Raw genomic sequence first — 21,691 nt, 5'->3', positions numbered from 1 at the left:
TACCAGGGAAGCAGGTTGCTAGCCTTGCTTGCCCCGAGACCCATTGAGTTTTACCCCTAACGGTTGAGGGACTAACTGGTGGATGTGGTAGTCTTTGCCGTATGAGCACAAAGGTGACCACGACTCAGAATATGTCCAAGATGCCCAGCCTTATTCCAAAGTAGCTGGTATCCCGACTGTCGGGACCACTTACTTGGCCACTCATACGTTGCCCGTGGTTCATGAACTAGGACATGACTACAGGAACCCACACCATGAACCACGTAGATGTAGATGTAGAAGATGTAGAAGAATAATTTGACGTTCCGTTGCTGACACACGGTATGCTCTCTGGCTTATTGGTTGATGGTCTCTAGTGCTAATCCAGTGATTCACCATCAATTTGTCTAATTTGCTCTTCACGTGTGGATTGAAGCATTCAGAGAACTCATGAAGAATGGCAAGTAGCTTCTTCTGGTGTTCCTTAGTGAGATCAGGTGATAGTTGAGCTACAAGATCTTGTCTCATAGGTTTCTATGATGCTCAGCTGTTCTTCAATTAACAGCTCAGCATTTGCTATGCACATGCATCTTAGAAGGATCTGCGGTTCTCGGCAACAGTTAAGTATCCACAATTCACCAAATCCGTTCTTAAATGCGGCAACAGAGGCTGGGGTGACCAAGCTATTCTTCAGTGGTATGCTTCTCTTAAATTCCACCCATGGGATGATTCATGGTATGACACATGACAATTACCTTTCTAGTGCTGACTGCAGGAATGATCAGTTCATCCAGCACACATAGTCTCCACACATCTGAATGCGCATCTTCCTGTCCACAGTATCTCATCTCATCTAGCATAATCTTTGGGCGACCACAATCTATAATTGCCTTAGAAGCTTACGAAAAGTCCCATCCAAGAATGACATCATGACTACACTCTTGTAAGACGATGAATTCTAAGGGCTGTGTATGGCCACTTATATCCACACAAATGGTACATCTTCCTGTAAGTTTTACATATTTCCCATTAGCCGCCTTCAGCAGAGATGTTTTCTTGTCGACAAATACGATTTTCTGCAACTGGCGATGGTACATCTCCGAAATGACTGAATATGATGATCCAGAGTCCACAAGAGCTTTAGCTGGTCGGCCATTCATGAGGATATCAACGTAGTTTTCTATCATTTTTGTAGTGATCGACAATGGAGGATTTTTCTCTTCAGTGGCCTCACCTCCAAGGAAGGTCGCACCCTTAAGTTTTTAAGGTTGCTGCAACTAGGTGATCGGCTGGAGCTTCTAAACGGCGATGGAGCCCTTGATCAGCATGTTGGGAAGCATCCTCTCCAGCGGCTAGCTTGCAGTGATGGTGACCTACGTCGTCCTGCACCCACATCTTCTTGTTCATCTTTGTCATCATGGAGGTGGCGTCAGCCAAGATCGGTCTGCTATCTTCTGGCACGTGTGTCATCAAATACCCACCACCTTTCTCGACAATAGTGAACCACATGTACTGGTCGTCCACAGTGGAAACATACTGGCTGGTTATCCTGGGTCCTACAGACGTCAGTCTTTCTTGGTGCGCAAACAGGTTCTTCATGCGGCATTGTAGGAACGTAACTGCACCTGGGTCTCGATTTTTTCATTGTTTTAAAGGGAAATGAAGGACGAGAGATTGGGTTCAATGTCTGTTCCACTTCCTCCTTTATGACCTCTTGAAGCGTCTCGGTTTTTTGCTTGCCATGCAATCCAAACCTGAAGGCTGAAGACTACACTACACAAACACACGAGATATTTTAAATTAAACTACAAAAAGATACAGAAAAATCTAAATAAGTAACTTGATTCTACGTACAAGCTCATAAAAAAATTAAGAAACTAACAACTGAGTTCACAAAATGACACAGTTACAACAACTAGCCTATTCAAATAAGGACACATCTGTTTATCAATGATTCAAAATAGGAATTGAGACAAATTTATTTCTAGTTATATTACTGCCTCAGAGTGAGACTATCAGTGCAGTCAATGCACAACAAAATTGTCAGACCCTAAAAAATTTCAAAAGGCTACATTCAAAACAAAAGGAGGGGAATGCTGATGTGAGGAGAATGCTTGTTGCACAAAATACCTGTCCTCACACAGCATTGGCCACCAGGGAGCTCTTCGACTTATTTGATTTAAATGTTTCTACCCCCTCCCCCCCCTCTCCTTCCCTATTCCACTGACTTGGCGCCTTCGGATTATCATCTTTTCACCTCCCTGAAGGCACACATGTGAACAATGAGAAGGTGCAGAAAGAGGCTCTGAACTAAGGGAAGGATGTTGTGGGAGAGTTCTTCAAGTAGGGCATAAAGAAGATAGTGACATGATTCACCACATGTCCTCAACAGGTTGGCATTTGTGTAAAAAAATAGTCAACCAGTGCATCAACAGTAGCCTGTAATTTTTTTAAATTCACTTTTTCTAAAAGAAATTTAAAAATCTAGTACACTTACTATCTGAACATGCCTCATATATATTAAAAGCAACCAAAAGCATGGAATATAGTCTTAATGTAACCACTGTTACTGTAGTGTACTGCATGAAGAAAGACAAAGAGACGTTTTTTATATTACATATATTCTTTGGACCTCACTGCTTAAAAGTTTCCGCATGTGGTGATCCACAACTGTTTATTGAATTATTTAAAACAACTCCAGTTGCCATTGAGACTTTGTACTTGTACTTGTACTATTATCTTTTGAATGTTGTTTCTCTTTAGCGTAATTTCTCAGAACCACCTAAAAATGGCTTAATACAAAAGGACAAAGCTGGTAGTGCACTCAATAACACATTCAAAGCAGCTGGAGCAGATTTTAATTTATTTAATAAAAGAACAAGCTAGAATAAACATGTCTGTTAGTTTTCATGATCTTTATTATGAAGAGGATACATTGCTATTGCTACCCACCCTATAGTGGTGATGTTGAGTCATAGGCAGGCACAATAAAAAGACTACTAAACAAGTGAGTTTTCGGCCAAAAGGCCTACTTCTGAAGTAGATAATACACACACACACACACACACACACACACACAAAAACTGTCTCTGGCTGTTGAGGCCTGACTCTGAGTGACTGAGCAACTTGTTGGCCAGAGGCAGTACTATTAATCTTCTTCATAATATTTTATTTTTGTTGCAAACAATGATTGTGATCAGGATTATCAGTAAATTTAGTACAAAGTAGCAGGAAGAGTTCACTGTGTTACTCCATCGTAGACTGAACATGAAGTTGACTTTTATTAAAGCTATAGAGTTCTTTTCTTTTTAAGTAATATCTACACTATGTGAAAGTTCAGAACTGATCCTGCATAACTGTACACTGCATTAAAATATGGCTTCATGCTCAGAAAATTGCCAAGGAGGTATAGGTGTCAGTATAGGTAAACTCAAAAAGGAATAAGAACATTAAAAATATGTAATAGTTCAAATAGCACAGACTTCAAGTAACCACATCAGTCATACATAATGTCTGTCATGTATTATTGCTACTCAAAATGGTGATTGGTATGAAATATAAAAAATAAATTCTTTAATGACTTAATTACATTCCTATTAAATGACACTTTGTCTCTAATTACTTGTATGCCAAATGCAACCATTGATTTAATTTAGAATTTGATATTGTTGATAGTTCAGCAATGTTTTGTACTCATTCAGTATTTCTGAATGTATGCATATTATGAATATGTTCAAACCTTCATTGATTATTTCCTTTCATTTTCTCTGATTTCCATTCTTGGTGACACTTTTGAAGACGAAATATATTTGATAAAGAAGAATATGACAGGATTTCGACTAAAAATAAATCAGTTCCTTGCTATGCTCATGAAGAGAGCCCTGTACACAAAAAGGACATGGATTTTACTTCTTATAATGACAATAATACCTGTGTTCTTTTACATAATTGTCATTATTATTGTGCGTATAATGGGACAAATGGATGACCTGCCAGCTCTTGAACTCAGCTTACAGGTAAATATACAAATGACCACTATGATTTTTTTGTTGCTGTTAAATTGACTATGTTGCATAGACATACTTAAGATTAATAAAATGAAATTGATTTTTCTGTGGGAAAAATCTGTGATGATACAATTCAGAAATCTCTCAAAATATGTGTAAATATATAAGAAGCATTATACTTCACTATTGGAACTGTAAGTTTCTTCTTCAGAGTGAGAAGAATGTTTAGAATTTGGAGAAGGAAGCAGGTGGCAGAGGAGAAGTTTGGGGGGGGGGGGGGGGGGATTTTGCAGATCACTCATCACACTCACAAGTCAGTCAAGAGCAGCACACTAGTTCAGTGATTTCTCAGAAATTTTCTGATGTCTTTTTCCCTTATCTTCACTTTTTATCCCCCAGCCTCAAGACTAGGGTACATACAGACAGTGTTTTCCATTTGGGAGCCCTCAGGAAGAAATAGAAAATAGTAATGCGAGGAACATATCTTGTGCCAAACAATACATGAAAAATATATTTTTTGATGTAGAAGTAGGTAGCAACTTCATCTAATTTCATGTTTTGTGTTTAAAGTTATCAAAGGAAGTAAAACTAATACATTTAGTGAAATTGAATGAAATGGCCAGTACCTGTAGACAGTAAGTTTGAGGGGTAGGAGTAATTATATATTACTAAAGTATTAGATTATCCTACGATAAGTGTACCCCAGAATATGAGAATTTACTTTCACATGACATAAGTTACCAGTCATTCTAAATGTCACATAATGTTCTAATTATGATTCATCTGGAATTGATGCCCTTCTGGACCTGATGATAAACTCTCACTCTAGATCTCTTTCTGATTTTACACTCCACAGTCACCTTATTTCTTTTTATCTAGGACAGTTAGCATCGTAGGAACATGATAGTACATAAATTCGTATTCTTGTGTCCAGTTGCATGAAAGATGTCTGTAAGAAATCCCGCCAAGTGAGAGCCATGTGCTGCGATCTGCTTCCTACTCACAGAAGGAGTAACACCTACCAAAATATTTTTGTGGACCGAAACGGTTTATAGCACATGTGTTATGAACAGAATGAATGTGTTCAAGTGGTGTAGGGAATTCAGTAGAAGCAGAGCAAATGTTCATTGCAAACAGAGGTGTAGAAGACCCATTTTCACTGATGAGTTGGTGCAAAAAATCAAGGAAACTGCTTCTAAAGACCTACTACTTACAGTGCATAAAATTTCTGTGAAGTTTCCACAACTCTCCAGAACTCTCTTATACTATAGGCTCACAGAAATGCTGGGGTACTGGAAGTTGTGTGCAAGATGGGTCCCAAAACAGCTGGCAGAGCAGCACGAGAAAAATTGGGTCAGTAGCACCTGTGAGCAACTCGAATTGAGAGGTGAGGATTTTCTGAGCTCTGTTATTACTGGAAATGAAACGTGGGTGGATCATTACACACCTGAGACAAAAAGACAGACATCACAGTGGTGTCACACTAATTCCCTATTTGCCAAAAAATTTAAAACAACAATTTGGGATGAGAAATTTGTGGCCTAAGTGTTTTGAGTCTATAGAGACATCACTTTGGTCAAATTTCTGCAACAGAGTCAGACGATCAATGCACAATAAAATTGTCAGACCCTAAAAAATTTCAAAAGGTGAATTCAAAACAAAAGGAGGGGAATGCTGATGTGAGGAGAGTGTTGCGCAAAATACCTGTCCTCACACAACATTGGCCACCAGGGAGCTCTTGGACTTATTTGATTTGAGTGTTTTTACCCCCCCCCCCATTCCATTGACTTGGCACCTTCAGATTATCATCTTTTCACCTTCCTGAATGCACACATGTGAAGAATAAGGAGGTGCAGAAAGAGGCTCTGAACTGGGGGAAGGAAGTAGTGGGAGAGTTCTTCAAGGAGGGCATAAAGAAGATAGTGACATGGTTCACCATGTGTCCTGAGCAGGATGATGTTTGTGTAGAAAAATAGTCAATAGTCAACCAGTGTATCAACAGTATCTTATAACTTTTTAAATTCACTTTTTCTAAAAGAAAAAACTAAAAACTGAACATGCCTCATATATTAAAAGCCACCAAAAGAATGGAATATAGTGTTCGATGTAACTATTGTTACTGTAGTGTACTGCATGAAGAAAGACAGAGAGATGGTTTTTATATATTGCATACATTCTTTTGGATCTCACTGCTAAAAGGAACACTTATTAGTTTCCCCATGTGGTGATCCACAGCTGTTTATTGAATTAATGAAAACAACTCCAATTGCTGTTGAGACTTTTCTCTTGTACTTAAATCATTTAAATGTTGTTTCTCTTTAGTGTAATTTCTCAGAACCACCTAAAAATGGCTTAATACAAAAGGTCAAAACTGGTAGTGCACTCAATAACACATTCAAAGCAGCTGGAGCAGATTTTAATTTATTTAATAAAAGAACAAGCTGGAATAAACATGTCTATCAGTTTATCTTTATTATGAAAATGATGCATTGCTACTCACCATATAGTGGAGATGTTGAGTCATAGATAGGCATAACAAAAAGACTGCTAAACAAGTGAGTTTTCGGCCAAAAGGCCTAGTTCTGAAGTAGATATCAGCCACACACACACACACACAAAACCACTCTCTCTGGCTGTTCAGGCCTGACTGTGAGCAACTTGGTGGCCAGAGTCAGTGGACATGAGTGTGTGAGCTGTGCATAACCTAACTTAACGAGCACCTTCCATAATCCACAATTCGCAACACGAGTAAAACAAATTGTAAAAAAAAGGCTCACTTAACGAGCGATGTTTTGCATAATGAGTGACAAAGATTTAGTGCGACATCATCAGCCATTTGTGCACAGCAGAGGAAATGTTAAACAATATGGACATGTTTCATTGCTGCAAGCGGCATATGAACAATGTCTTTAGTATGTACTGCAGTCTGGGTTTAGTGCTCTTTCTGCCACCATCTTAGTGCACATCTTTCTAAAGTTGTGTTCGTACATTGTTTTCTTATGTGCAAATTTTAATAACCTTCATAGAAATGTCCCAAAAGAAGCCAAAAGGTTGCTTCTGATATGGCTAAATGAAAAGCAGTTGCAAGGTGATACTATTAACAAGAACATCATTTGTGAGAAGACGAGAATCATTTTTGCCGACATTGTTAAGAATATGCCAAGATTATCAGTGGCCGAAGATGTGTTTAAGGAAAGCTGTGGGTGGTTTGAGAAGTTTAAGAGAAGAACTTTCAGGCACAGTGAAGCAGCCAGCTGTGATACAAAGCAAGCAGAGAACTTCATGAACAACTTCAAAATGCTCATAGATTCTGAGGGTTATCTGCCTTGACAGGTTTTTAATTGTGACGATGAGTCTATTCTGGATAAAGATGCTGAAGCATATCTTTATAACAGCAGATGAAAATGCGTCACCCAATCACGAGCCAATGAAAGACCGTCTCACACTATTATTCTGTGCCAATGCAAGCAGTGATTTGAAAATTAAATCTCTGCTTGTTTACCATTCAGAAACTCCATGTGCCTTCAAGAAGTGTAAAGTCCAGAAGAGCGGGTTAAATGTGATGTGGATGCCCAACAACAAAGTTTGGATGACACGTGATCTTTGTTTCTGATTGGATCAATGAAGTGTTTGATCCTTCAGTGTTTGATATTTGCTTGAGAAGAATGTGCCACTCCATTTCTTGCATGTTATGGACGACTCTCCTGCCCATTCTTCAGGCCTACAAGACCACCTCTGTGAAGAATTTCAATTCATCAATACCCAATTTCTGTTTCCCAACACACTCAGTTACTCCAGCCTATGGACCAGCAGATTATTTCTAACTTTAAGAAGCTCTACACTAAAGCACTCTTTGAGCATTGCTTTAAGTTGACTGAAGCTACCAATCTCACTCTCTCAGAGTTTTGGAAATATCAGTTCAACATCATTGACAGGGTCAAGATGATCAAAAAGGCACGGGAAGGGGTTACTGAGAGAATTCTCACTCCTACTTGCAAGATGCTTTCGCTGGAGTGCAAAATCAGATGTGGCTCTGAAGCATTTCAGTCTATACCTGTGGTGCCTGTAGTAAACAAGATTGTGTCTTTGGCCAAGAGCACGGAACTAGAAGTGTCTGGCAATGATATCGACGAGCTTGTGGAAGATCACAGCCCAGGAGTGACCACCGAGGAGCTTATGAAGTTGCAGTGTGTTTCACAACAGGAAATTGTAGAGAGAGGAGTTCTTCAGAGGAGGAGGAGTTCTTCTTCAGAGGAGGAGGAGGATGAGGAGCAGGAGGAGGATGAGGAGGCAGTAACAGCAACAGCCAAGCTGCAATCTTCGGGCGCAATAAGAGAAATGTTGAAAGCATGGGAATTGGGTGCATCGTACATTGAAAATCATCACCCCAATAAAGTAGTGGCATACATACTACAGATTTATTTGATCATAATTCTATGCCACATTTGGTCAGGTATTGAAAGATTGACAGAAACGAATGACTATAGATAGCTTCCTAGTAAAAAAAAAAAACTAGTCATGTATCATGAATGATAAACTGCATAATACTGTATGTATAATTTTCTTTGAATAAATGGCATGAGTAAGGTAAAACTTTTAGTATTTTTTCTGGATGAAATGCATCATCATATTTTACATTAATATATATGTGATAAATTATTTTGCTTCACAAGTGTTTTGCACTATGAGTAAGATTCTGAGACAAATAACACTTGCTATGCAAGATTCCACTGTGTGTGTGTGTGTGTGTTTTGTCTACTTGTGAAGGAGGCCTTTTGCCCAAATGCTCATATTTTTAACAGTCTTTTTGTTGTGACTGTCTGCAACTCAGTGTGTCTCTGCTATACGGCGAGTAGCAACCTGTTCTTTTCATATATTGTTATTATTCCATATTGGGTTTTCCATTGTTTGATTTTCCAGGATCTTTCTCGTTTTGATCAAATATTTTGGCCAAAATATTATTTTCAGAACTCTACAGTGTAATGGTGCCAAGAACAGAAATGTATATCTATACAAAATTATCTATCAGTACTCCTCAAAAGTATGTGTTGAGCTATCTCCCATTTTTGCGTCTTTCTAAATTACCGTGTGTCTAAGAGTGAAACAGGGTAACTTTGATTTATATTCACATTGAACAAGTTCCAAAAATGGTATTCAGATTATTAGTAATTACTGTCATCACTTGATAGTAGTGGCACAGGTGTTAACAATGATTTCTATTATAGTTGTGCTACTGAAAGAGTGTCTGTGACAGCCAGTGACTATGTTATCAGTGCTACTATGTGGTATAGTTGTTCCTTGTTACATCTTGTTGGTTGCCCAACTATGTATATAGTACCAGAAAATTGCAGAGCTGTTGCAATGTTGTACTACTGAAGTGTGAAGAAACCTCAAGGGATCAGGTCATTCTCTCTTTGTAATTACAAGGGCATGCTGAAAGTAATGGCTCCAAAACTTTTATTCTGTTCTCAATATTGGTTATGTCACACATATTACTCTCTCAATTTTGCTGCTTCGCTGGCAAGTTGCAGCCCGCTGCCACTACAGGGCTCCAAATTGTGGTGTGTAACATGGCTGTGTGTAATGAACCTAAGTCAGTGTGTGAGAAACACTTCGCTGTAATCAAGTTTCTAACCACAGAAAACATGCCTCCAGTTGAAATCCGTGGAAGAATGAAAGCTGTGAATGGTGACGATTGTATCGACATCAGTGATGCTCGACATTGTGTTGTTCGTGCTCGTGTCAGTGAGTTGGTCACCAGTTAATTCTGGTTTTGTTGTGCAGTCAACATCAGCTATACTGAACCACTCACTCTTGTCACTGAGCTCAAGGTCCACTTGTAAAGACAGCATCAAATGTTAACACTTAGTTGGTGCCACAATTTAGTTTTGCATACTTTAATATATAAGAACATTGTCACTAATCTATAAAAAAAAATGTATGCAGAGTAACACTCATTGATCGAGTTAGAACCAAGTTATTTTGCACTAAAAGTGCCTGAAATATTACACTTAGTGGCAGTCAGCTGTCTACTGATCCATATTGCAGATGACGAGCCATCCACTAGTCCAGTCATAATTGTAGCAGTGGCTGTGTAGGTACCAGAAATGGGATGTAACAATATAGTGCTGTGCATTTTCATGTTTTCATGGCACGATGACTACCCCCATTAAATTTCGGGTGTGCAGCCACATAACTGCAGCTTCTTCTTGTATTAGTTGGCTAATGTTATACAGCCATAATATTAGAAGAAGAAGATGAAGAAGCTTTATTTATGCAATTATGTGTTTAATGGAGCAATTTTTTGACATTTTGAACATGGTGATGGGTTCCTTAACAACATTGTGATAGGTGATGAAAGCTGGATTCAGCATTTTGGAAACAAGAGAGCACCAATGGAGTTCTGCCACAAAGAATCACCAACACCAAAAAAGTTCAAGACCATGCCACAAGCAGACAAAGTCACACTGTCAGTGTTCTGGAATTTTCAAGGCGTGGTGCATTTCTAATTCACGCTAAAGGTGCCACCATAAACTCTGAAAGGTGTAGTGAGAGCCTCAGAAAACTGAAAGCACGTATTCGAAGAGTTCATCCACACACAGAGCACCCTCTCATTCGGCATGATAATGCCAGACCACAAATGAGTGCTGTGAAACCTGCAACAGCCTAATGCCTCGGGTTCACTGTCATTGATCATCTTCCGTACATTCCCGACTTTGTCCCATCTGATTGTCATCTTTTTCCATAGTAAAAGACGGCATTTGACATCTTCACTTTGACAGTGATGAAGTGGTGCAAACACAGGTGAAGTTTTGCCTCTGTCAACAAACAGTCTACATTGACAGTATCAGCAAACTGGTCTTTCCTCATGAGAAATGTGTTCCTCACCATAGCGAGTATGTTGAGAAATAAATATGTTGATGTGAAGAATAAAGATGTAGAATGTTAGTAAAGTTTTTTTTATTTAAAAAGCTTTACGAATTTTCACATAAAAAATTTGGATGCTTACTTTTCAGCATGCTGTAATAAAAAGAAAAGGTTTGGAAATATATGTCAAGATAAAGTAAATATTACCAAATTTCACTATCTCATAACATATTTTAATGCATAGATGCATATCGTACCTGTATCTCACGGAAGACAGTAGACACCACAGTCTTCAAAGAGACTATTGCCATCATTCACATCTCCTATGCTACTGTCACTGTCTTCATTGACACTGCTGCTGCTGCTGTTGCGATCCCTTACTCTTATTATAAACTCCTCCACTCTTTGTTCCAGTGCTTCTCAGTGACATTCCTCTTCCAAGATGTGCCACATATGGGTGCCAGTAATGTTCTGTTTAGTAGGAGTAATAGTGCCCACTTTTATTTCTCTCTGCAAAATAAAATTTCACCTGAGCCCACACGGATTCTATTGCATTGATATGACAATGATATGGTGAAAAGCACAAGACTCTAGGACCACTTTCTTCCACAATTTTGTCAATGTCATAAATGATATTATGGGATTTATGCTCTTTCATTATTTCCAGCAGTTCTCCATTTTTTTACTTCCATATCAAATGACTCTATGCTGTTCACCTGTAGCCAGTCTATAGTGTTACTTTTCCTGCAGCTGCATCTTGGGGCTTTGTTTAATCAGATGGAATGATACAAAACATTATTGAATATTATAGAGGAGCTATTTTCTAGATTTTGTAGCAAAGAGTGTATGAACAACTCTTTAAATTTTGTTGCCATCATTTCCTTCTGGTATTCCCCAAATTTGTAGGGTGCAAGAAAATGTCAAAACATTTGGAACAAACCCACCAATCATTGCAGCATGTAAAAGAATGTGGCAACTACCTTCGGCAACTGGAGCTTCTATTGCTCATCATGCAGTGTTATCAGTCCACACAGTCAGTCTCCAATTACCGGCATTAACCCATGTTTCATCCAACCAAATGATTTTTGCATGTAAATATTTCCCTTAAAAATGATGCCTCCAGGCAACAATATCCTACAGTTCAAGTAGAACTCCAGGTAATATTTTCCATGGAAACCGTAACTCCTTTAGCGCACCTGAAGCAGCTTTTTCTGGATGCAATATTCTTTCCACTTGTAACAGTCACGTGTGTTGTTGTCTTCAGTCTGAAGACTGGTGTAATGCAGTTCTCCACACTACACTATCTTGTGCGAGCCTCACCTGTTCATTTCCAAGTAACTACTGCAACCCACATCCATTTGATCCTGCTTACAGCATGTGTCTGTTGGTCTCCCTCTACAATTCTTGCCGCCACACTTCCCTCCAGTGCTAAATTGACAGTTACTCAATTTATCAGAATGTTTCCTGTCAACTGATCTCTTCTTTTAGTCATTATGCAACTGATATCTTTTGTATCCAATCCTTTTCAGTACCTTCTCATTAATCATGTGATAGACCTATACATTTTGATATACATATTTGGCATTCTTCTGTAGCACCACATTTTAAGAACTTTTATTCTCTTCCATAGGAGGCTACACTCCAAACAAATGCCCTGAAAAAAGAATTTGTATCAAATTTATTTGAAAGTCTAAGACTTCCTACCAAATTTATTTAAAAATCTTATTCCCTCAGCACTGCCTGATTTTATTCTACTACATTCAACTACCAGTTTTTTGCTTTTGTTCCACCTGTTGTACAGCTATCTGTATCATTAAGAGACACAAGCCAACCAACCCTGGCTCTGTATTCGCCCAATATCGTCCTCTTGTTAATTATCAAGTTCCAGCAGCATGTAGTCTGGTTTTTCCTTTACTCAAAAGGGCAGCAGTGGGTTCCTGTAGGCCTCCAGCACACTTGTCCATCACTATGTTTTTCACAGGGGTTGCTTCAATTTTCAGGTTTCAACAGGGAAACAGTTTGTTCTATGACTTTTGACAGTGCTATAAGAGGCCAGCCATTATTCCTTTCTTCCTCAAAATAGCATATTGTGCAATATATGAGTTCACAAGATGGGCTTTTTAAGGTTGTGACCCTGACTACTTTCCTGGGGTTTAAGAATGAGGTTATATTACATAAATTTGAAGTTAAAAGAATGCCACTTTTCACCACATTGTTAACATAAAGTGAATAAGTAACTCACAATTTGTGACAAACAATTAGCATGGAATAAACTCTTTGGAGCCACTGAGAGCCACCATGTGTGACCTTTAGTTTTAGGGGAGGCAATACAGTGCCATCACCATGCCAACGTTTATGAATTTCAGAGCATGGATTGGTGCTGTGTGTAGTCTCCACACAATGTGCTCAACGTGTGTGAAGCATCAGGGACATTCTTCCAGTGGCCTGATTATAGTACAATTTACTCTTGTTCCTCCCACAGAAACATAGTATTGTGCTGTGTTTTGAACTAGTTCTTATCAATATGCTGCAATAAATATTTTTGAGTTATATAAATAGTTGGTATTCTTCACTAACATACAAATGACAAATGGTTTATTAAATAAGATCTGCCAAAAAGGGAGCAAGGTTGTTCACATTTGAAATAGTTATTTTTCTGGTGTTTCAGTACATGACTGTTTTGCAAACTTGGACTGTCTCTTTATACCCTGTGACAGGTTTGATCAAAATTGATCAATTCAGTGGCAGTGGATGAGCAGTTTAATATAGATCCAGACTCACAGTCTGTAAAATGCAGTATTCCAAGTCTGACTCAAGCAAAATAAGTATAAGGATAGAAATGTATGAAATTGCTGAAAATAATCAGTGGTTATTATCTTAAAAGTAAGATTTTTTGAGAGCATGCATGTTTTCATTTTTTCTTCTGCTGTTCAGCCCAGACCATTTTTACAAGTAGTTTTTCCAGGTGGTTTATTATGATGTACTGTGTCAATAGTAGTGTGAGCAGTTTCATAAACACGCACTGCAATGTGTAGAAATTCAATTGAAACAAATAGTAATTCAATATACATACAATTATACTAGTGTCAATGGGGCACTGGTACATATTTATCTGTATTTGCTACTAAAAGTGATTATAAATCCTGTCTAACCTCAAGATGTCATTTTCTTTATGAAAATCTGATTTCCAGTGGCAGGGAGTTGCTGACAACAACCTAGGATTTCAAGAAGAAAACTTGTTACTCATCCAAAAGAAATGCTGTAGGCAATCAATTCCTGGTGTTATATTTTTGATTGTCAATACTCGCTCTCCTTGTCGTGGGTGAACACAAGAGTTATTTGCATTAGTTCAAGTGGGACATATTTAACTATCTACCTCACAGTCCTGGTTTGATTCCAATTGATCCACATTTGTTCATGAACATGAAGCAGTATCTTGAGTTGTTTGAAACTGGCCAGACAACTGGCAGACAAATGTTTGAATGCAAGAGTTGTATGCTACTGTTAATATTGGCAAACCAGAAGCATGAGACACATCATTAGCATTCCTTGGAATCATGCTCACATCATATCCAGCATCCATGAGGGCTAGAACCCTGAAGTCGTGTCAGTGAAAAAAAGCCTAGATGAAACACTCACAGTCAAAACAGTAGCATTTTTGGAGCAACGTAGGCACTCTGCAGCTTTTATATGGTCCACGCACCTGTATGTGCCTATTGGGGGCATTTGGGTAATTGCAGGGCTTTGTACACCATCTGCTGCTTCAGCCAAGATGTCTGTGGTACCAATACCATTTACTTTGGCAAGGAGAATGTTGACACTCCTTTCCTACTATCTTCCTGCTACTGTTATCCAACCTAACAATGAGTGTAGCCAATGCATTGAAACTACTGTGCAGAGTTGCGTCTGTCATGCTCACACTAGCATGCAGAATGTACGTGTCCAGGCTACTCTCACTGGGCATGCATGATGCAGGGCCACCTTCATGAGCTTGTGTAAAGCACCACAAGAATTAGTATTGCTAGCAGTAGCAGTTGTTACGTCGTCCCTTTTCTTTGCTGAATCATCAACTGAAAGTTCATGGAAAGTGGATAGTATCACTTATACACCTTGAGGTAATCATCACAGCCAAAAAAGCTTCACCAATTGCTCTGATAAAAGTTCCAACCCCATCAAAGTGTGAAGTGAATGCAGCACTTGTGATGGGGAACCCCCAGCCCAGAAATCACTGTCCACAATTTGACTGAGACACAATTCCGGTGGCATCAAGAAATGTTGTCAAACAATACCTTTAAAAACAGTAAAATAATGTTGTGGTACAATAATGTCCAACTGTTCAGTGAAACTCAACTCCAACTGGGATATAACTACAGCCAGTCTGTCAGTGCCAGAGATGATGCCATGAAGCTGGAAAATCACCTCCTCCTGAGCCAGCTGCAACTGAGGTCTTGTTGACCAGAAAGCCAGAATTTTTACATTGCTCAGTTCTGAGCCATTTCCACCATCAGAAGTGTTGTTGAGAACCGCAGGGGCAGTAGGTTGAGGAGCAGAGCAGGATAACAGCAAACCTTGCTGTTCCAGTCTCCATGGTGTGCGGTGCAAGAACTGACTACCACCATAACTCTGGCAGCAAATTAACACATGGAAGTTTTAGGCTCATTGACACAAATGCTAAATTACTGGTGCTGGCAAAATTCTAGGGAATTGCCTTAGTAAATAATTGATAATAAAACATAGACAAAATGAGTACTTAAAATATATAGTATATAGACGTAAGTGGTTGGCAACCCATTGTAGTGACACACTCGGTGGCAAAACCGTGATAGTAGCGAAAGTACAAAATACTATCTCTCTTACACAAAACTCTCTTATTCTCCAGTTATATTTCATAACAAAATAAGTATAAGTATTCTCTGTTATTCTCTTTATGCTCTTGTTTGTATCTCCATACTGACTGACATGTCTTTGGTGTGTCTACCTACATGAATGCTGTCTTTAGGTCATGCCAATGTTATTAGTAATGCTGAAATGTTAAAAGTGGTTTCACGTCCCCTTCAGTTTTTAGATCAATAATTGCCCTTACACCCCTTGATATTATTAAATGTTAACCTCTTTCCATATCTCCTACTTTAATTTTTATTCCTTGTCTCACAACTACGTAATGTTGGTTGTTGGCAGTCTCCTAACCAGTTGTGCTGAGTTGCAATTGTTATTCCTTTTGTTGGCTCTCTCACTTACCTGCTCCCTAATGCTCATTGAGGACAGTTCAACGATTCTGGTTGCCTCTCGATGACGTCGACGTAACTTACCTGTCGGCGTTTTTGGTTTTGAATAAAATTAGAGTCCATTTGCCATGTATAGAGCATATAGGAAGGAAGGTACTTTCCTTAATGTTGAAAATGTATGTAAAGTTATACAAAATAATCGCTGTATAGTGGTTAAGACTTCTGTATTGAAAATCAGTGCTGCTTAAGGCACTAAGGTGCAGCAGGCATTGCACTCGCAAGATAGCAGAGTTCTGACATTATAGATATGGCTGGATCTAACCGGTGTGGGAGCAGCACTGGCATGCACAGCTAAGAGGTCCATCCTACTGGCAGGACATCGAACACTAAATAACTCTAGAATAATTCTCTGTGAAAGGCGGGTTCAGTGATTGTTTTATAGTACTAATGGTGACTGTCAGTGTAACTCGTATACCTAATGTCGTAGATAGAGGCATAGATGACTTCTCAAGTAACTCTTTGCAGGTCATGGGTTCAATGTTAGTAGGAACTCTCTCTTTCCCAACTGAAGTATGCGGCAGTTTTATATTTTACTTTGACCATTACTCTGTTGAAAGTTACTTGCATGGTGTTCAATTGGAGCTTTTATCGCTCCCTTCTTTACAACTCCTGATTAGCAGGTACATAAAACACTCTAAATGATACTGTTGCAACAGATTAAAGATTAACTTCAGTAGTCGTCATATTAGTGAAGGTAAAAATGGTATAAGTGTAGATGTTTCGTGTACTTCCTGTTTTTGCTAACGTTTATCGTAGCCATTGCTGTATATTGCACTAGGTGACATGGCTTAGACACTTCAGGAATGCAGGGGTGTGTGCTTTCTTAGCAGTTGTTTCTCTTGCCTGTGGCTGGATACAAAACTGATGGCTGGGCTTGGTCCCAACAGGGGGTGGGGCAGTGGTGAGAACAGAAAAGGCCCTATGTATGTGGAGGCAGGGTAGCCTTCCTTGCTATGCGCAGAGTGAAATTCCTCTGGGCGGGTACTAGATTCCTTCCAGGCTTACCGTATGTTGTTCATGACATTTATTCATGGAGGGCCTTCTTTTCAAGGGACACAGATAACTTAATCTTTAAAATTCACAGAACTGTCACTATTCATTTACTCACTTAGACCCTCTGTTCTTCTAAAATGTATGTAGTTGATAGATTTTATATTTCTGCATGAACTGTGATGATGACTTGACTCTCTTAAATATCATTTACTTGAAAGTCGGGGCTATGACTATCTATGCAGTATATATGTTTCAATCAATATTATTAGTGAAAAAAGACAAAAAAGTGACAAACAGGAATATGGAAATCCATGATTACAATACAAGACAAAAATCAGACTTTCATATGGTGAACAGACGATTGAATCTAACAACAAATACCCCATTCATTAAGGGAGCAATATTTTATAATTCTCTGCCAAACAACCTGAAACAGCTTTCTGGTAGAATTTTTAAAAACGAGTTAAAAAAATGGCTTGTATTGAAGTGCCCATACAGTATGGTGCTGACATGATTTGACCTCAGGAATGCTATATTAAATATAATTCAATGATATTTTACTTAGTAGCATGTAATCTATTTATATTGTGTATCAATAATCTGAATGTAATTATTATAACATTGCCCATGCATGTTAAATACATGTTTCGAGCTGTAAGATAAATAAATAAAAAAATAAATAAATAAATAAATAACTTCTGAAGTTGACAGTGGGGTATGCAGTTAGTACTGTTATTCTGGAGTGGTATTAACTCAGTTTTTACTCTACTTTACTTTATTTTACAGTGGTACTTCAAACTCAATCCTTTTGGCTGACACGTTTCCCACACAGTGATCACTTTACGGATTAAATATCACGGCAAGGACCAGCTTCCTTCTATTTAGTGGATTAGGTGATATACAAAAAGTTTTTTGTTTTTTTTCATACTGAAAATTCAAATAACTGACATGAATAGATTTCTAGTCTAGAGTAAAACTAGTAGACTCTGTAAGGCAATATTAGGCTGGTGAGTTTATTTTTATAACTATCTTCTTCAGGTCTGTCGATTACATTGTAACCGTATGGTGGAAGGTGTGCAAGCATTGCACGGGGGGCTTACTCCACCGTGCCCAAGGCACGTGGCCTGCGGGGAGGAGGGAAGGGAGTGAGGGGTACCACATCACAAAGCAGCGCGGGGAGGGGCAGAATCCTAACGGCCGCTCACTCGGTGGGGAGGGCAAGGCTTGCGGTCTGTAAAGAAACTGCGTGCGGCTTTCTTGCCTGGCATTAACCACCGACTTTCTCTTTTGCCTTTGGTATGTAGAAACATGTAGTATCATGAAAACTTACCTCGTTGTCTCGCAAGTGGCATATTAAGAAACAGTATAATAGCACTTATGGAGGGCTCCTTTTACTTTTAAAGTAACATATTTGATGTTTAACTTGAACGTATGTATTCTTGTCAATTGAAGACACTGTCTCTCTAGTCTGATGTTCGAATTTTTTTTCCCTTTTTAACATTGTTATCACGGGTGTCTGAGCTCTTAGCATAAACATACGCATAATGTGGTGTATCCCAAAATGTAAGTAGAAGGCGGCAGTTTGTCTCTGATCTTGTGTTAAGGGTAGTTATGAGTACGTGTTACTAACGTGCTTTTATGGCAAAGCTTTAACAGCTGTTCCTGTTCACTGTTCACTAAATCAACGTGCGAAGTGTCATTCCATTTGACATATAAAAGATTAATTGTTCTTACTCTGTGTTCTACTGACAAGGACAACTTTTCCCCTTAATTCCCTTACTACTGAGTGATTGTGTTTCCAGCTCATTAACACTACAACAACATTACTGGAGACATTGAATGATGCGAGACAAAATGATTACGAAAAATTCCAATTCCTTCCCATTAACATATAACATCCTAACTTATATTACAAATGGTTGCCAATACTTATGAATACTTACAAATAACATGCACAACTTAAAAGAATATATTGCAATGACGGCGGTTTCCTATCAGTTAATTCTTTTGCTTCACTAAAGACTTTCCAAATTAAATACGTGGCATGCTGGACCTAGTCCCTAGATCGTAATTTTGACCTTAGAGCATATCTAGGTCGTGCTATAGGTGGTTGCACTACTTTCTTTGTCTTCTCGGATGGAGCTACTTGTGTAGCAGGCTCTGCTCGACTGTCTGGCAGAGGTAGCTCGGAACCCATAAACGACTTTAGCCTGTCAAAATGAACAATCACTGTCCTTTCTGATAACTGAATTTCTGCATTTACCAATGAAGTAAGCCACATGATGGGGCACGGACCTTCATACGTAGGAGTAAACTTCTTCATCCTTCACTTCTTAACTACTGGATTACACAACATCTCTAAATCTCCTACCTTGTACTCGGGCATTATTGCTCTCTCAGTACTCATTTTTAACTGCTGAGCCATAGCTTTTGCATTGTTTCCTCTTACTTTCTTCCAAATAGCTTTTAAGTGTCGCGCCAAACATTCACATCTGTGGATCTAATCCCTGGGGGCAGTTTGTCAATTTCAAAAGGTGAATTCGTGGGTCAGCCATATACTGCCTCGTAGGGGGAGCATCCAGTGGCCTCACGGATATGGCTATTATATGCTGACGTGACGTATTGGACGTACCTGTCTCAATCAGAATGATTTTTATTGACATAATAACAAAGCGTACGCGTAACTGTGCGGTGCGCTTGCTCTAAGTGTCCATTAGCCTTGGTGGAATGGGGTCATCCTCCACTTTTTGATTCACAATAGTTGACAAACTTTTGTAAATAAGGCTGACATAAAGTTCATGCCTTGATCTGTAAGTACAGCTTCAGGGCTTCCATATGTGGGTGACAAATGCTCGAGCCACAGTTTCTGCTGACATGTCCGGTATGGGGACAAGAATTGGGAATCAGGAAAAATGATCTATAATTGACAATATGTACTGGTTGTTCTGTGAACTCAAAGGGAAAGGACAGACAGTATGTGCTGCTACTAAGGCCCAGGGGCAAGTGGCTTCTGGCACTTGTTGTAAAGGTACATTCGTTCAAGGTGGTAATGACCTCCTAACGCAGGGCAAACAATTTTGTATATACTTTTGCACGTCTCACCGTCTGCCTTCCCAGAAACAATGGGCGGCTATTCAACAATTGGTGGTGCGAAGACAATTATGACATGCTTGCAGGCTATCATGACATTGTACTAATATCTTAGGACGTAATTCTTTTGGGATTACTACTCGTCTACTCAGTGGGGTTTTTCGATACAAAATTCGATGTTTGACAGATAATTCGGGCAAAGTTTCATACTTCTGGCATTCAACATCTCTTTGCTGTGCTTCCCTCAATTATTCAACAGAAATATCATTGGCAACAATTACTCTAACCTTCCGGCTTAATGCATTGGCGTTTTGATGCAACTTTCCCAGTTTACGTTTCAGCTCGTATTCAAATTTGCTCAATTTCAAAGCCCAACAAGTTAACCTGCTACTGAGATCTTTTAAGCTTAGCATCCACTGTTATGTGGTGTGATCTGTAATGACAGTAAACTTCCTCCCTTACAAATAGCATCAAAAGTAGGTAACGCCAAACATGAGTGCTAGAAGTTCCTTCTCAGTCGTACTGTAATTCAGTTCCGCTTTGTTATGCTGTCAAGACACATAACCAATTGGTCACTCTTCTCCATTGATTTCTTGTGACAAAATGGCTCCTATGGCATAATCTGAGTCATTGCCGACAGAATAAATGGTTTTTCAAAATCCGTGTAAGCTAGCACAGGGGTTCTAGCCAAAACATGTTGAATTCGTTGCATTGCTTCATCACATTCCTTGGTCCAGGTGAAACTAACTCCTTTCTTCAATAGTTTAGTCAGGGGCTTAACAATGGTAGCATAATTGTTCACAAAAGTCTATAATAATTTGCAAGGCCTAGAAATGACTGTAATTCTTTGGTACATGTTGGTGTTGGAAAGTCCTTTACTGTTGTGGTCAAATGGGGATCCAGTTTGATACCTTACTCACTTATTATATGTCCTAAATATTGTACCTGTGATTGGGTAAAGGCACACTTCTCCAGTTTCACACTCAGGTGGGCTTCTTTCAACTTTTCCAATACATCCTTGAAGCTCTCTGCATGATCCTTTATGGTCTTAGAAAAAAATTGGCGATTGGGCAAAGCCACACTTCTCCAGTTTCACACTCAGGTGGTCTCCTTTCAACCTTTCCATTACGTCCCTCAAGCTCTCTGCACGTTCCTTTATGGTCTTAGAAAAAAATGATAATGTCGTCTAAATATACTAAAAATGTTGTGGGTTTTAGTCAGCGCAGCAAGTCTGCAAATCTCTGGTAAGTGGCAGGTGCATTCCTCAAACCAAATGGCATTCTTACAAATTCATATAGTCCCATAGGTACAATGAAAGCAGTTTTATGGCGATGATGACGTGCAGCAGGGATCTGGTGATATCCAGAGTGCAAATCAAGTGTGGTGAAAAACTTACAGTTGCCTAGTCGGTCCAAGGTTTCATCGATACGTGGTGGGGGATATGTGCCCGGAGTACTTACTCTGCTCACT

At 39.0% G+C, this 21,691-nt stretch overlaps 1 protein-coding gene across 1 annotated transcript in view; it reads left to right on the top strand.

The window, feature by feature from the left end:
• Positions 1-21,691, top strand: part of LOC126455728 (phospholipid-transporting ATPase ABCA3) — a 526,358-nt gene that overhangs the window by 241,583 nt on the left and 263,084 nt on the right. The window contains exon 13 of the mRNA XM_050091496.1: positions 3,778-3,995. Within this exon, the coding sequence (XP_049947453.1) occupies positions 3,778-3,995 (218 nt within the window). The remainder of the gene's footprint in view (positions 1-3,777; positions 3,996-21,691) is intronic.

Source organism: Schistocerca serialis, chromosome 2, assembly GCF_023864345.2.
Source record: "Schistocerca serialis cubense isolate TAMUIC-IGC-003099 chromosome 2, iqSchSeri2.2, whole genome shotgun sequence".
Lineage (NCBI taxonomy): Eukaryota > Metazoa > Arthropoda > Insecta > Orthoptera > Acrididae > Schistocerca > Schistocerca serialis.
The sequence above is the reverse complement of the archived record's forward strand: the minus strand, read 5'-3'. Positions and strand labels throughout refer to the sequence as shown.